General features: G+C 29.4%; 2 protein-coding genes across 4 annotated transcripts; both read left to right on the top strand.

The window, feature by feature from the left end:
• The first annotated feature begins 1,914 nt into the window (after positions 1–1,914).
• LOC117233821 (rhythmically expressed gene 5 protein) lies at positions 1,915–8,453 on the top strand. 2 transcript variants are annotated; one of them, XM_033494430.1, is made up of 4 exons: positions 1,915–2,319; positions 5,450–5,621; positions 5,713–5,802; positions 7,856–8,250. In XM_033494430.1, the coding sequence occupies exons 1-4, from the start codon at positions 2,209–2,211 to the stop codon at positions 8,248–8,250; spliced, it is 768 nt and encodes a 255-aa protein (XP_033350321.1). In that variant the 5' UTR covers positions 1,915–2,208. The 2 variants fall into 2 exon arrangements, with proteins under 2 accessions (XP_033350321.1, XP_033350320.1); XM_033494429.1 differs by lacking the exon at positions 1,915–2,319 and adding an exon at positions 4,639–4,825 and having other exon boundaries at positions 7,856–8,453.
• A 1,872-nt stretch (positions 8,454–10,325) lies between these two features.
• LOC117233927 (actin-interacting protein 1) lies at positions 10,326–15,389 on the top strand. 2 transcript variants are annotated; one of them, XM_033494668.1, is made up of 14 exons: positions 10,336–10,483; positions 11,389–11,510; positions 11,596–11,686; positions 11,778–11,925; positions 11,994–12,161; positions 12,373–12,541; positions 12,625–12,753; positions 12,849–12,953; positions 13,020–13,340; positions 13,409–13,528; positions 13,618–13,776; positions 14,052–14,054; positions 14,138–14,288; positions 14,406–15,005. In XM_033494668.1, exons 1-14 carry the CDS (start codon positions 10,468–10,470, stop codon positions 14,513–14,515), a joined length of 1,812 nt encoding a protein of 603 aa, XP_033350559.1. In that variant the 5' UTR covers positions 10,336–10,467; the 3' UTR covers positions 14,516–15,005. The 2 variants fall into 2 exon arrangements, with proteins under 2 accessions (XP_033350560.1, XP_033350559.1); XM_033494669.1 differs by lacking the exon at positions 14,052–14,054 and having other exon boundaries at positions 10,326–10,483; positions 14,406–15,389.
• The last annotated feature ends 92 nt before the right edge of the window (positions 15,390–15,481 follow it).

The raw sequence follows: 15,481 nt of genomic DNA on the forward strand, positions 1-15,481 counted from the left end.
GGTTCCGAATGACATAATAGTTGGATGACTGCATGCTGACTGTTAAATGTGCAGCAAACCTACGAGATAGTCGAGATTACCTGGAATGACGCTGGTTATAGTAATTGACTTAAACAGACGACCATTCGCATTGTCTGTATTTAGCTGCACGAATAATACAAAATACGTACAGGGCCCCTTATTCGTCAACGTACGCTTGCATCGACAATACGTGCGTGAAAGTATGTTTGTGGTACATATTTCAATTCTCACATTCGCTATTATCATAAAAAAGATTCATCGCCAATTTTTCTTTTGAAGTTTTCATAAAGATATCTAAATTTCTCATCATCTTAAATGAAAGCTTATAGAAATCATTTTCAGCATTAATAGCGTAATTGTACAGACTTGAACAATATACTAGATTATGGATTTTTATACACTTTTATATACATCTTTATTAACATAAGTTATCCATTCAGGGATACATGTAACAGCTATGTACTTCATTTTAAATATTTCTTATGTTTTTAGATATTATGTGCATTTTGTACATTTTTATACTTTTAAAGATCTTATAAATGCATGTATATTCGCAATCTAAATATTACTATAAAAAGCATACTAATATATACTATACCTGTAAGAAAATATAGCTAAAGAGTATCAAAAACTCATATATCTTTCTTATTGCTATTAAAAGGTTATAATTGGTACTCTTAATATTCCATCCACGTGTCTTCCCAACGTGCTCGAGTAGATACAAATAGTATAATCATTTTTAATATTTCATACATCATCTGTCCTACATAGAAAATCAATTTGTACTTCCAGATTCGCAAATTGTTAATTAAGTGACGGAACGTCATAAGCTGAAATGTTATTGTTCTATATTATTGCCCTCTAGTAATAGAATATATTTCTATGATGTAAATGAAAAATCATTTTATTTAAATTACACTTCTTTTTGTGTGGAAATTTCAAAAAATTGCGATGTGAGTGACTGGAAACATTTCCAGGCGAATATTAATTCATAGTTCGATTATTGACCTACGTCACGTACATCTTTAAGCAGTCATAAACTTTTATACGAAAATAAATCATATACGTATATGTATTCACACTGAAATAAATCATAGTAAATATTTTGAAAAACACACCATGAATACGATACAGAAAATCACGTATTTACAATTATATTTCATTTTGAACAATATTTATCTTTTAATATTTGTATTGTACTTTCATTCTTTTATATGTGGAAATTCAATAATAGTAATTTTTGGCGAATAGAGTTAGGATCCTGAAGAATGTGATTCTAAGGGCTTATTGTTAAAGTAGCTGGAGGAACCTGATAAACAAGAGTGGATCCTTTCATGACAGTGAGCACCACGGACTTCCTCTTACATTTAAACTCGTTTTCAATTGATTTTCTCTGTGTCTACAATTTTTAATCCTATTGTAAAACTCTCATTATTTAATGTCCCAAATAAACAAAAAAGTTGATATACAATGAAACCTCTTTTTCTATCAGGATTGTCACCTCATTTTTAAAATATTAAATTTTTGTAGTTATATGAAATTACTATTACATAATACAAAATTTAATATACTTGAACCTAATTAATTATTATGTAAATGCTGTAAAAAATACAACAGTGTGCCAATACCTTTTGTAGGCATTGTATTTTTGATATTGTATTACATATATAATCCAATGAATCTTAAAAAATATGAATTAAAGATTTTGATTCAGAGAACATAAAAGTAATGAATATATTTTTTGCTACACAGAAGTATCTATTAATTAGGTGACATCCTGGAAAGAAGTAAACATTATGGAATAAGCAGTGGACTCTGTTCCTGAAAGTAGGAGTGGGGGACCTGGTGTTTCATGGACGTCACTGGCATACACAACATACATATAACCGGGGTTTGAAGGAAATTCAGCCAGTTTGCAAAGACCATTGAACGTGATAAAGTCGTTTCATCATTTGCGTCCATTCGAGTCCACGTGAATTTTATCCAATATTACTACTAATATTTGGTTAGTTAGTAAATAATTCTTAATTTTGAGACTCGTTATCATATCATTTGTATATATATTCTGAATCATAAAACAAGTGTTTTCGTTGGTAGTATATTTGTGATAGATCGAATTCCCTAGATTAACAATACGTATAAAAAGTGTGTTCGTGAAAGCTACTAAAGATAAGTGAAATAGCAAATATGAAGATTCTGAGAACTGCTATGCTGTTCACCTTTGTTCTGGGATGCTATACCTTGAGTGTCACTGCTTCTGCGATTCCCATGTGGGAATTCCTCTCCAGGGGTGAGAAAGTAAGGATTATTTTCATTTCTAAATTGAAGACGTTATAGAGTAAATCTTTCTCAAAAAAATTATATTTGAATAAAATTTGATTTTTAATTGTTATTTTAATAATCATTTATTGGGACAAACACTACTTATATATATGGAACTTGGATTTGCATTATTTAATCTTTCATAGATAAACTTATTGTTTATTTCTATTTCACTTGAATCTTAAAAAATATATGACTGATGTATTTTGTACGAAAATTAAGTTTTTTCTTTTACATAAAATAAACTTCGCACCACAGTAGTTTGTGGATGATAACAACAGCAGACTTTCACCGAACACGATCGAGTGCATTCGCTGAAAATGCTCTGCTCGTGCACTTGTGCAGACCGGTCGAGTGTAATTGCGTGAGTGCGCATCGGACGTTGACTTTTCTCATGACATTGTGCCCTTCTTCTCGTAATACTTCTTTTTTTCATAGAAACGGTCTCAAACGCAACAGTTTGCGATCAATGATTTTGCCATCTGTTGATAGTAGCTTTGCTGTCAACAATAGCCATAGAATATTTGGAAAAATTTAATTCATTAATTTTTTCAATAATCTTTTTACAATACAACGTTAATTATAAAAGTTAGAATTTTTAATTCATAAGACTGATGGAGATTGTTAATCTCATAACAATACTGTTTATGGATGTCAAATATGTGGAAGCAAAATTAGTCAATCATGATTATTCGTTAATATGTTTTTTTTATTTTTACTTATTCTTTTTAAGATTATTTGAATCTTCAAGTAGCATATAAGTACGATAATTCATTATTCTGAGTACATTTCTATATTTCTTACAGTCGCTAAACGGGTTACTGTTTATCAGTGAAGAAAGAATGTGGTAATCAAATACGGTAGCAAGAGAGCAAGAAAAATATGTTACATTATTCTTCAACATTCTCGCATTGCACACCCTAATATATATATATATATATACAGTTCATTAAACTCGGTATAAAAATTATTGTACATTTTATATATATACATATATGTATATACAAATTAAGTATTTCTTATTTTAAGAAATACTTAACAATATTAACTAATATTAAATTTCCTATTGGAGTAATTTAATATAATAATTTAATAAAGCTGTAATCATCCAAACACGCGATAATCTTGGTAAAAGAAAAAGGCGTGAAAATAGCCTTATGCGCAATATCTGTAATATGTTCGTAATATATGTTGGTAAAACTGATTGTACGTAAGTTGAAGTTCAAGTACGTGCTCTCTATCTATGGAGAGATTGAACTTGTAACTCATACTTGTAACTTAAGATATTTCAATATATGTAACATTTTTAAAATCTGAAAATTTGCTAATCTTTATGTTTATATAGAAAGATTACCATCTGTATTCATTTTCTGTTCACGGGAATTTTTTATCGAACGATTCTCTGTCCATTTAGACTCTCTTATTTTCGAGATCTTTTAAAAAATAACACAATGATCCACCATCGATCACGCAGCAAATTTATGTAGGTCAGCATCGGAATACATGGATGTACGAACGAGCACAACTTGTCGAGATTGAAACTTATCACGTTCTATATCGTACATAAAAATATTTTCTTCTTTATAAGTATCATTTTTCTATGTGCATGAATAAATAAACTCAAACACAAAATTAGTATATTTTTAAACATTTCATTGAAAAAGTAATTATTGTTAAAAATTATTACTTTATTTTAAGACAAATTTCTCATTTTCAGAATTTATCTTTATATGAATATATGAAATAAAAATAAAAATGAAAAAAAAAGAAACAGAAATAAGTATTCCAAATCATAGAATTAAATATTTCAAAATCTAGACATACGAATTCTGAAATATAGAAATAACATTCCAAAAATAAAATAATTCGTCCAATATAATTGTATAAATAATGAATGACAAAAATTATAAAAGATTGATTCATCAAAAATATTACTACAAAAAATGTTTACGAAAGAAATTGTATCGTTACGCAAGTGAGCTTGCCAACACTGTTTGATTGGCAACACTTATCGATTGTCATTATTATTAAATTTCGAAATATTTTGTTGTTGTCCAAAAGACGTTACAGAAATGTCATTAGAAATTCTAAGGTTGAATATTCGCGTAATCGTTGAGCCATAGATAGAGCTAAAAGTATGTGGACATCGATCATTGTGCTTTACGTAGACGCACCACGAACGGGGGCATGTTTCACGTGGCAGACAGAATTTCTCGTGACGAAAAATAAAAAAACGTGTGTATCGCAATCAAAGCCCGATACGTGATGTACGGTACAGGCTGCGACACGCATATATATTTGTTTGTTATAACTGTAGTGTTCGATATCCTGTATGTTACACATTGCCGAGTTTCACCGGACGCGTGTAGAATGCATTTGCTCCGACGGAATGGAAAATAGCTTTCGCGATGATCGTCGTGATGATTTACTCAGAGAAAAATGTATCCATCTTCTGTATACGATATGTATGAGCTATTCACAGGTCAAAGTTATTAACTCCCTTTCCTAAAATTTTAGTACTAAAGCACTTGATTGATGTTTATATTATATAATTTGTTTTTTGGCAAATAAACAGCTCATATATTGATCTTCATAGTTTCATTTGATATTTGATTTGACATAAATGATGCTGTAGATAGTACCCAAGCAAATTAGCTCGCAGAATTATATTCTGATTGATAACGTAGTGAAATAAAAGGAGGAAAAAAGGGTTTTATTGGCACTAAAGAATAGAATATTGAAAATCGATGTTGCAAAGATATATTCTTAAGGACTTATATATTTTAATAATACAATATTTGAATTTGTTCATTGTATATATTATATTATGCGTAGTGCTTTATATTTGAACCATATCTTAATAATAATATCTTAGAAATGAAAGGGAAAATTTTAAAGATCGGATTTAAGGATATTACTCGGCGGGAAATAATATTTAAAAATAATTGAAAGAAATATTTGCAGTCATTACTGAAGAATTACTTCTTGTCACATAATATTTATTTGGTCAGTAACGATATATATTGCATCGAATATATATATATAATATTGAAAGAGATTATTTAAATTTCTTTTTAAAGATAACCTATACAATGTTTAATTTCAGGCGAGTTACTTGTTAAGAGTATTCAGCATGCAAGTAGCCAAGTATTGTGCGGATTCATCCATGCCGGATTGCAACAAAAATTTATTGGTTGCCGGGATGAGGAACTTAGCTAACATGGACAATAACATACTCGATCAATTGGATCCATATCAACGTGATGCAAAAGGACTTAGTAAGATTTCCAGTTTCACTACATGGAATAAACCGAACATAATATTAAAAATTAATTCTATTTACGTTAACTTACTATTTCTTGTTTATAGTTTGGCGGGCCATGATAAAAAACGCATATTTTCCGAGACTTGCTCCTAAGCCAGATGAATTCTATTTCTCCATCGGAACAGATTCATTAGGTATGTATTTACGATAGAAATAAAATCTTGTAAAGATGATTGAAAGGTAAAAATAGTTTAAAATTGCATTCTAGGATCACTTTCTTGACCTTTGTAATTTTCTTATTGCCTCATAAAGTTAATTAATACTAATATTTTCAATTATAACAAGATGTCTAAAGACATGTAGAAAAACATTCCACAATTACATTCTAGAATCATTTTCTTGACCCCTGTTAATTTTCTAATTACCTTATGAAGTTCATTAATACAGGTGAAAGTACTAATTGACAAGGAAAAAGAAAAGAACGAAAAAAACCTGTACTCGAACCGACTACATAATAGTCGAGAAAAATGTTAACCGTGAAAATCAAGTTCGCATGACGTTTGTTAATGATTAAAAAGAAATGTAAGCGTTGAAAGAGATTATTATCTGCACGATCCGAAATGAAGGAGAACAAATACTGTTGTGAGAAAGTTCCAAGTCTCAATCGCGCACGTTCCACTATAGAAAGTTTTTTTTTTCTTTAACCGAACGAGATCGCGTTTGATAGCAGAACGGTTGTTTTCAATTGGACCAGCTTCTTTTAACTGCACTTTCACCTGATCATCTGAACGAGTCAACCGAAGTTCGGGGAGGCTTTTTGAATGCTATGAAAAATGTTTATTTACTGCGAGGATCTGAGAAATCTCATTCGATGTTCTAGTTTCCCCCGTAGATTTTAGAGAAGAATAAAAGAAAAGAAATTAGAAGAGATGTTAGATGGAAATTTATTTTAATTGATCTTTAAGACCTTCTACTTCAGACTGATATTTTAATTGATTTTATTGAATTTCTATTGCCCAGATCATTGTGTATATAGGTTTATGATGTAAATTTTTTGAAAATGATAGTATAATTGTAAAAAAGATAATATTACAATGGCTACAAGAAGTAGTAGCACATCATTGTATTTATTATAATTTTCAAACTAATTAATTAAATCCAAGTATATTAAATTTTACACGTTTATAAAAATGTTATGCTATGATAATATCATGTGGGACCTAATAAGAAAAACATTTCATAGGAAAATAAGGGATGTGTCAGTACTTTTTATTAAAATAATTTTTCTTTTCAATTATGTTGCGAATTATGTCTTATTTTATATATCTATTGAATTAAATTTAATAGTTAATATAGTAGGAAATTACAAGTTTTAACATAAATCATAATTTTTCTATGAAAAAGAATGTACGAAATATTCGCCTAAAGCCTGTTTAAGTTGAATATGTCAGAGAGAGATGGAATTCTTAGTCGTTTAAATTCTTGCACGTCTCTTCCGAAAGTCCTTGCGGAGAAGAAACATTCGACAACGATCTGACGGAAGTAGGAAGTAGTATCATGGGATACTGACATAAAAATATTAGACGTTCAATTATCATAATGCGGAGGTCATACACGCGAAAAAAGGAATGACTTTTTAGTCACGTATTATTACGTGATTACATTCATTTATTAACGTGACCAACAAGAACATGAATTACTTCAGTCACAATGTTCATTCGGATTAAGCAATTATTTAATATTAACTAATTATTTGATATTATAATAATATTAATTCGATTATTTAAATTATTGATAGATTCGTTCTCTTCTTTAAGATTATTGATTATGTTAAAAAAATTTTGACGCAGTTTTTAGACAAACAGAATAGTTAATCAATTTTGTTAATAGAACTATTTAGAAGATCAATAAGTTCCTCTCGAATCTTTTAAGAAATAGCTTACAATTATAAAAATCGTTAGAATATACAAGTTGAAAGGTTACTAAAGGCCATTATGGGAATCTCTTTCTTCATATCGAATCATATAGAGAAATTACGAAGAGAAATTTAAAAGTATAATCGCAGAAGACACATAACTGATCTTTTTAAGCAATTTGAGAATCCTGATTCATATCAAGCGAAAATGAATTATCTAAAATAATTTTGCTATTCTAAACGTATTCATTATTCTTACTTTTTTCATAGAACCATTTGTAATCGGTTCCTAATTTTAAAGAAATCATATATTTATTGTTCTTATCTTTCAGCTGTCGGTGATAGCGATGTAAACGGCATAGGAGAAGAAACAATGGCAACACACGATTATATACAACCATCCTCTGAGCACACTGGTCCATATCTAGTTGGACCAATGGTGATTAGAGTGTATCCGGATGGTCGACCAGTTCCGGAAGACACAACGCGTCCTCTACCTCGCGATGAAGATATGGAAGAATTCAGGCGCTCCAGAGTACCTTCAGTCGAGGAAATTAAAACTGATAGTGAATTCTATGAGAAACAATTGAAAGGAAACTCATTCGCGGAAGCCAATAGTCATCGACAGTCTCAAGAGGAATCTACTCGATTCCGAAGTAGTCATTCACCATTTAAGAGACGATTACTTCAAGAAGTAACTGCAAAGCGTAAGATACGGCACCATTGAACAAGAAGAGTTTGGACTGGCGATAAAGAGTCGAAGAGCCTCGTCATGTAGGCGGCTATAAAATTTGTTGAATGTTGTTAGAAGTAATGACAGAATAAGAAATTATGTTTGTTCTTCAGAAAGTTAAAACTATTGGAAGGTATAGGAAGAGGTAATGAATAAACTGCAGATTTTTATGCATTTATAGGAAATTGCACAGAATGCACTCAAAATATGAAAAAATATATAAAATATACAAAGTATAGTAGTGCTCTCTATAATATTAGATTGTCAGAAAAGTGTCTTTCTTTTACAGACACGTCTTTTACAACGATGCAACTTTATACAAACATGAAACCTAATCTGTCGAACGTTGTGATCTTTATTTTGATAGAACAAAATAGATCATACGTAATTCGATAAAATAATATAAAACGGAAAATGTTGTGCATCCATTATTTCCTTATAAAACAAAAGGAACTTTTCGGACGACCTAATACTTGGCAGATAAAACGATATTTTCATTGAAGTTTTCGTTTTTAATTATATTCTCAAAAATATGAATTTGCATAAAAATCTGTAGTCTCAGAATGAAATTTACTTTGAGATGTTGAAAGTCTTATATGGAAAATAATATCTTCGGTAGGTATAATGAAGACACATTTGCAAGAATTTGGGTCAATTTATATTCTATTCAGTTTCTATATTCAGAACTGTCGTGGTTATTTCTTGTAGTTGTGAAAAACTGGTCTTTCATAAAAGAGATAGCTGTTTGTTATAGATTATAGTTGAAGATTATTTCTTGATGAAGAGTTAATATTTCAATCATTTAGTCGTTTTGAACAATTTATTGCATGTAAGAGAATGAATGGAGAGTGATACTTTTCGATAATTTTAATTGTTTATGTGCACATTCTTAGATAATAATCTCGTAAAGCTTAATAGCGATGAGTTTGAAAAGACTGCTTTTGATAATGGTATTCATATGTTTCGTGTTAATGATCATACCAACTTCTAAAAACATTTACTACAGAATGTAATATTTAGGATTAATTAATTAGGATTAAGTTAATTGACGATTGGTCGACGGTTGAATCGTTTGTAGTTTTCAACCTTAAATAAGTATATTAATAAGTACTTCAAATTAGTATATGTACTCCTCTTTTTTTATATTTCTGCACACTCTTTTATACGTAAATAATGTCGACCATGAATGTTGTTAATCACACAGTTTTCCATTAATTTATTATTTATTTCATCATCTATAAAAGTATCATTTATTTTTACATTGATTTCATTTATAATTTCACACACTATTCAAATAAGCATGAAAATAGACCAGTTCTTTTTGTTATTTGAGATATTTCCAAGTCTCAATTAGATTTTCAGTTGTTTTGTTTGCTTTTAAGGTACATATCTTTGTGGCATAAGGGAACTTACCTCGCTGAAAATTTATTATTTTTCATGCTGAGTGAATATACGTACAAAAGTCATAATATAATGAAATATATTTTTGTGTATACAATAATATTTGCGTTCGTTAAAATATTATATTTATTGCAGTCGTGTAATAAATTTCGAAAACGGTGAAAGTGGCGATTTGTAAATATATAATTTGAGTTTTGGTATTTTATATTTTATGAAAATTTTGTACATAATGTGCAATTTCGAGATTTATATTTGCATAGAGCACAATATTAGAATTTATTTTAGGATGATGAGCCCATATGTTATACAAATATGTAGTCTAGATTTTGTATAAAACTGCTCATAAATATTTGTAAGATGTGGTAAGATTAATATTAAAGTGAGAGAGATAGTTTGTCATTATAAATATTTTTAAGCTACAGATGATTTAAAATAAAATGTGATATTTAATTTGAGAAAAGTTCATTTCCTTCATCGTCATTTTAAAACATTTTATTTCTTATAATAAATGATTAAATGAAATTTAAATTGTTTCTGTTGATTTTTTACCTATTGATAACAACTATTTTGTTGACGACAGAATTTTTTATCAATATGGAAACGGGGCTTTAGCGACGTCAGCTGTATAGTTATTCGCCGATCTTGTTTCAGTATTATCAATGCTTCAGCTAAATAAGGCAAGGGCGGAACAAGCATTTCGATGGAAAGTGTGTGGGGGGGGAGACAGAGAAAGATACGAGGGAGGCATTGAACCAATTCCCATTGTTGAGTTTTTTCAAGTATTATTTAAAAGAAAGAAACGGAATAAAAATGTCCTATGAAACAAGTAAGTGACACCTACAGATTTTACCTATTTTTCGTGTATCACCGACAACTTATTACCCTGTATTTTGTGTGAATATCGAGCTATCCAATTTTCCGGTCTTATCTCGAGCCAAATCATAACACTTGAAGTGCATCAATGATTCACATATGTATGTAATGTCACGATTGATTGCAATTAAATTAATTATCAATTTTTTTCAGATACAACCATATATACAGAACTGATTATTCATTAAATCATCAGATTTTTCATTTTTTATTTTGTACAGTTTTACTGTACCGTATCATGAAGTAATTGTTTTGCATTTCTTGCTTTAAATATATTTGCTTTTCTATCTAAATTGGCGTAATTATGCTTACGATAACTGTAGCTTATAAGATCGAGTTCAATTTACTGTGGTGTATAAGTATGAAATAGAACGAAAAAATGAATGGTTATAATATGAAAATAAATGTTGACATTGAAACTTATTTATAAATTGTACACATAATTAAATTTCCAAAAGGAAATACTATAAGTTGTAATTTTTAAACAAAGACTACAAATATATTTTAATATTTTGAGGATAGTTTTAAGCATTTGAATTATATTTTTATATTATTTTTAATGTAACTTTTTTAATTATGTTTGGTTGTATTAATTAACTTTTGACCAAAAGTAGATTTTTTTGGGAATATAGAAAGCAAGCAATAACTTTAGGCCAAGATACAGTTTTCATACCTAAAATAATTTGAAATATTGCATATTGGACTTATGCCAATGAATCAAGGAAGTATATTTTAGTTCTCATGAGAAAATGCATTCTATTATACAATTTTCAGATCTTATTACAAATAACATGCTATAAGACCTTTTTTATATTAGTCTCATATTAAAATATTAGTCTTAATTTCATATGTTTGCAGAATACATATTTGCTACACTACCCAGGACACAAAGGGGACAGCCTCTTGTATTAGGAGGTGATCCTAAAGGGAAAAATTTTTTGTATACTAATGGTAACAGTGTAATCATTAGAAATATTGATGTAAGTATAATATATAAAATAATATATTCAAGTCCTATATGAAATACTAAAATGCAATGTTATCTTATTCATTTTTTATTTTTAGAATCCAGCTATTGCAGATATTTATACAGAACATTCATGTCCAGTCAATGTTGCAAAATATTCCCCAAGTGGGTTTTATATAGCATCAGGTGGTATGTACAATCATAGATAACTATTTATAAAAAGATAATATATATAAGAACCCAATATAGACTTAAAAATTTATATGATTTTTTATAATAGATCAATCAGGCAAAGTACGTATTTGGGACACTGTCAATAAAGAACATATTTTAAAAAATGAATTCCATCCTATTGGAGGGCCTATTAAAGACATAGCATGGTCACCTGATAATCAGCGTATGGTAGTTGTTGGAGAAGGAAGAGAAAGGTAAATAATTTATAGCTCTAGTATGGTTTTAATTTTAGTAACAACTTTATTTTTATATATAAATTTAGATTTGGTCATGTATTTATGGCGGAAACCGGTACATCTGTAGGTGAAATCTCGGGCCAGAGTAAGCCTATTAATTCATGTGACTTCAGACCTGCTAGACCATTTAGATTAATCACAGGAAGTGAGGACAATACTATTGCTGTTTTTGAAGGACCGCCATTTAAATTTAAGTATGTATATGAAAGTTAAATGGTTTAATATAAATTGGTAATAGTAAGTTTTGTATGTAAGATTTCCGAGTATAAGCAACGTCTTTGTAAAAAGAGACATTTTATTAACAATTAGCTTCGTCACCCGCAAATCTTAAATAAAAACTTTATGTATTTGAGATATGAAAATTTTGAAATTTTTATTTAAATAATAAATTTATGATATATGCAGAATGACCAAGCAGGAGCATACTCGATTCGTTCAAGCTGTACGTTATTCGCCTAGTGGTAATTTATTTGCATCTGCAGGATTTGACGGGAAAGTATTTATTTATGATGGTACAAGCTCCGATTTAGTTGGAGAAGTAGGATCTCCAGCTCACCAAGGCGGAGTATACGGAGTAAATAAATGAAATCATTTAATGCCAAATTATTCTAAAGATAATGATGTACTCATTTTTAACATTTCTTCATAATCTCACAGGTGGCTTGGAAGCCAGATGGAACGCAGTTATTAACTGCATCTGGTGATAAAACGTGTAAACTTTGGGACGTAGAAACTCGCTCATTGGTTAGTGAATTCAATATGGGATCGACAGTCGATGATCAACAAGTATGTAATCCTTTAATTTTGCGATACAACAAACAATCGATAGCGATTTTGAAAAAATAAAAGTAAAATCGGTAATAAGATCAATTTTCTTTTAGGTCAGTTGCCTTTGGCAAGACAAACATTTACTATCTGTATCTCTAAGTGGCTTTATTAATTATCTGGATGTTGCTAATCCTACGAAACCTCTTAGAATAATAAAGGTAACAATAGTACCCATAGTAAGGATGCTTTTATAGGATAAATTTTTAATTTTTGGACACTTCTAGGGCCATAATAAACCAATAACAGTATTAACTTTGAGTCCTGATAGAGGTACAATTTATACTGGATCTCATGATGGGTATATTACCAACTGGAATGCAAAAACGGGAGATAATGACCGTGTCCAAGGTCACGGACATGGAAATCAAATTAATGGAATGAAAGCTACAAAAAATTTGCTCTATACCGCTGGTATCGACGATACTTTAAGATCGGTTGATATTGATACAAACACGTATACAGATACAGCTATAGTTAAACTGGACTCGCAGCCGCGGGGTCTAGATATTTACACAGATCTAGCTGTAATTGCAACCGTTCGCCAGGTAAGATTATCATTTCATTTTATTTTAATTTAAAAACTAGTTAAATTAACAGTAGGTGTATATTCTAGATAACAGTTACACAAGATGGACGAAAGGTATCAAATACATCAATCGATTACGAACCATCTTGTGTGTCAATTAATCAAGAAAATGGTGATGTAGCTATAGGAGCGACATCAGACAATATGGTATATTTTTTTTTAATTTATATATAATTTCGTAAAAGTTAGTAAAATAGTAGAAAATATAGTGCATTGATTTCTTATGTAATTTTCAGATTCGTATATATACCTTATCAGGTACGAATCTAACTCCGAAAATGGAATTAGAACATTTAGGTACAGTTACAGACGCTGCTTATAGTCCTGATAGCAAATACTTGGTTGCTTGTGACACAAACCGAAAGGTGGTTCTTTATACTGTACCAGAATACAAGGTAAAAAAAGAAGTGTTTGTTTTATATAATTTATACAAACCTCAAATATCTTTGAAATTCATACATGTCGCTTGTACAAAGTTGCAGAAAAGGTGTTACCTGTTTTCCCATTTAACCTTCATCACTTAGTAGATTATTAATATATCTCACGCTTTGAACGCATATATTGTAATTAATATTTACCATTAGCAAAATATTGTGATTGCTATATTGTATGTATTTACATTAATTTTTTTATAACAATTGCTCCTCCTAAACGCTTGTTGGATTTTTAGAGGGTGAGTAAAGCTTTTCGCTTGGAAATAAATGTTGTCTGATCGTAATTTAATTAAAAAATTATTAACGAAATATAACTTTACAGCTTGCGCACAATAGGGAGTGGGGTTTCCATAACGCAAGAGTGAATTCTGTAGCATGGTGTCCTAATTCAGCTATGGTTGCAAGCGGTAGTCTTGATACGACGATCATCATTTGGAGCGTAACAAATCCAGCGAAACATACTATTATTAAAAGTAAGTATACATATATAATCTCCGTTTTTTTTGTAATGTTATTTTATTTTTACACTTGTCATACTTTATCTCAATGGAAGAAAATGTATGCGATTGTAAAAAACAATTTTGTTTCAGATGCTCATCCTCAAAGTCAAATAACACGTTTAGTTTGGTTAGATGAGGAAACATTGATTTCAGTTGGGCAGGACTGTAATACTAAAATATGGCGTATAGAAAAGATTTAATTAATGTTTTTCTGAAGATATGTTGTTTTTCCTTTCTAAAAGAGCTTAATTTTTTGAATGCATTTTATTTATTTTGTAGTCATTGAATAATATTGTATATTATTTTTGAATACGATTTTTCGAATAAGATTGATTAGTCTATATTACAATCATTTACATTCGGTATATTGAAATAATCAAAACAAGTACATACTATATACAAACGAAATTGCAACAATATCTCTTTACATTTTTGCGCCAGTGTGAAATATAAACAACAGTTTTTTATACGACAGGTATTTTTTAAATATTTACAATGTAATGAAGGAAACATGCCCTTTTTTCTGATTCATCGATTTTTACTGGATGATTTGTAAAAAGTATTAATTATGAAAAAAAATCATCAAAACAGAAAATGTCTGTCTAACATCTACTTTGTCTTTATTAAAACAGTGTAACGATAACAAGAAAACAGTAACAATTCGAACACTAAGGGTTTCGAGGAACGTCATCACGCTTTAAGTTATTTGTACATTTAAAAACAACATAATCAAGATCTTACTTGCCTTATTCTTAATCAGTCTAGTACTGAATATTTCTTAAAAAGATGAGGTACGTAAGTTTCTCATATTAAATCCTTTCCTAATGTATTTTCATATAATAAAATATTCAATTCTTATATTCAATTGCAACATTTAAGTATTAAATCCAAAAAAAAAGAAAGAAATAGTTAAAAGGGATCATATAAGTTGGAAAGTAGTCTTTATGTATCTTCATTTTAATCCATTACACGCTATAATGGACTCCTTTCAACTAAATAAATAATTGTACAGAGTATGTACCACTTAAACAAGGAAGCATTTTAATAATTTTACAATAAAAATCAATACTTTCATATTGATTCAACCTTCTTTCAAATTATAAATCTATTAAAAGATATAAACATATCTAACAATAAATAACAAAAAAAATCAAGAAATGTGTAAC

The sequence above is a fragment of the Bombus vosnesenskii genome, unplaced genomic scaffold, assembly GCF_011952255.1.
Source record: "Bombus vosnesenskii isolate JDL3184/JDL3185 unplaced genomic scaffold, Bvos_JDL3184-5_v1.1 scf7180000013299, whole genome shotgun sequence".
Classification (NCBI taxonomy): domain Eukaryota; kingdom Metazoa; phylum Arthropoda; class Insecta; order Hymenoptera; family Apidae; genus Bombus; species Bombus vosnesenskii.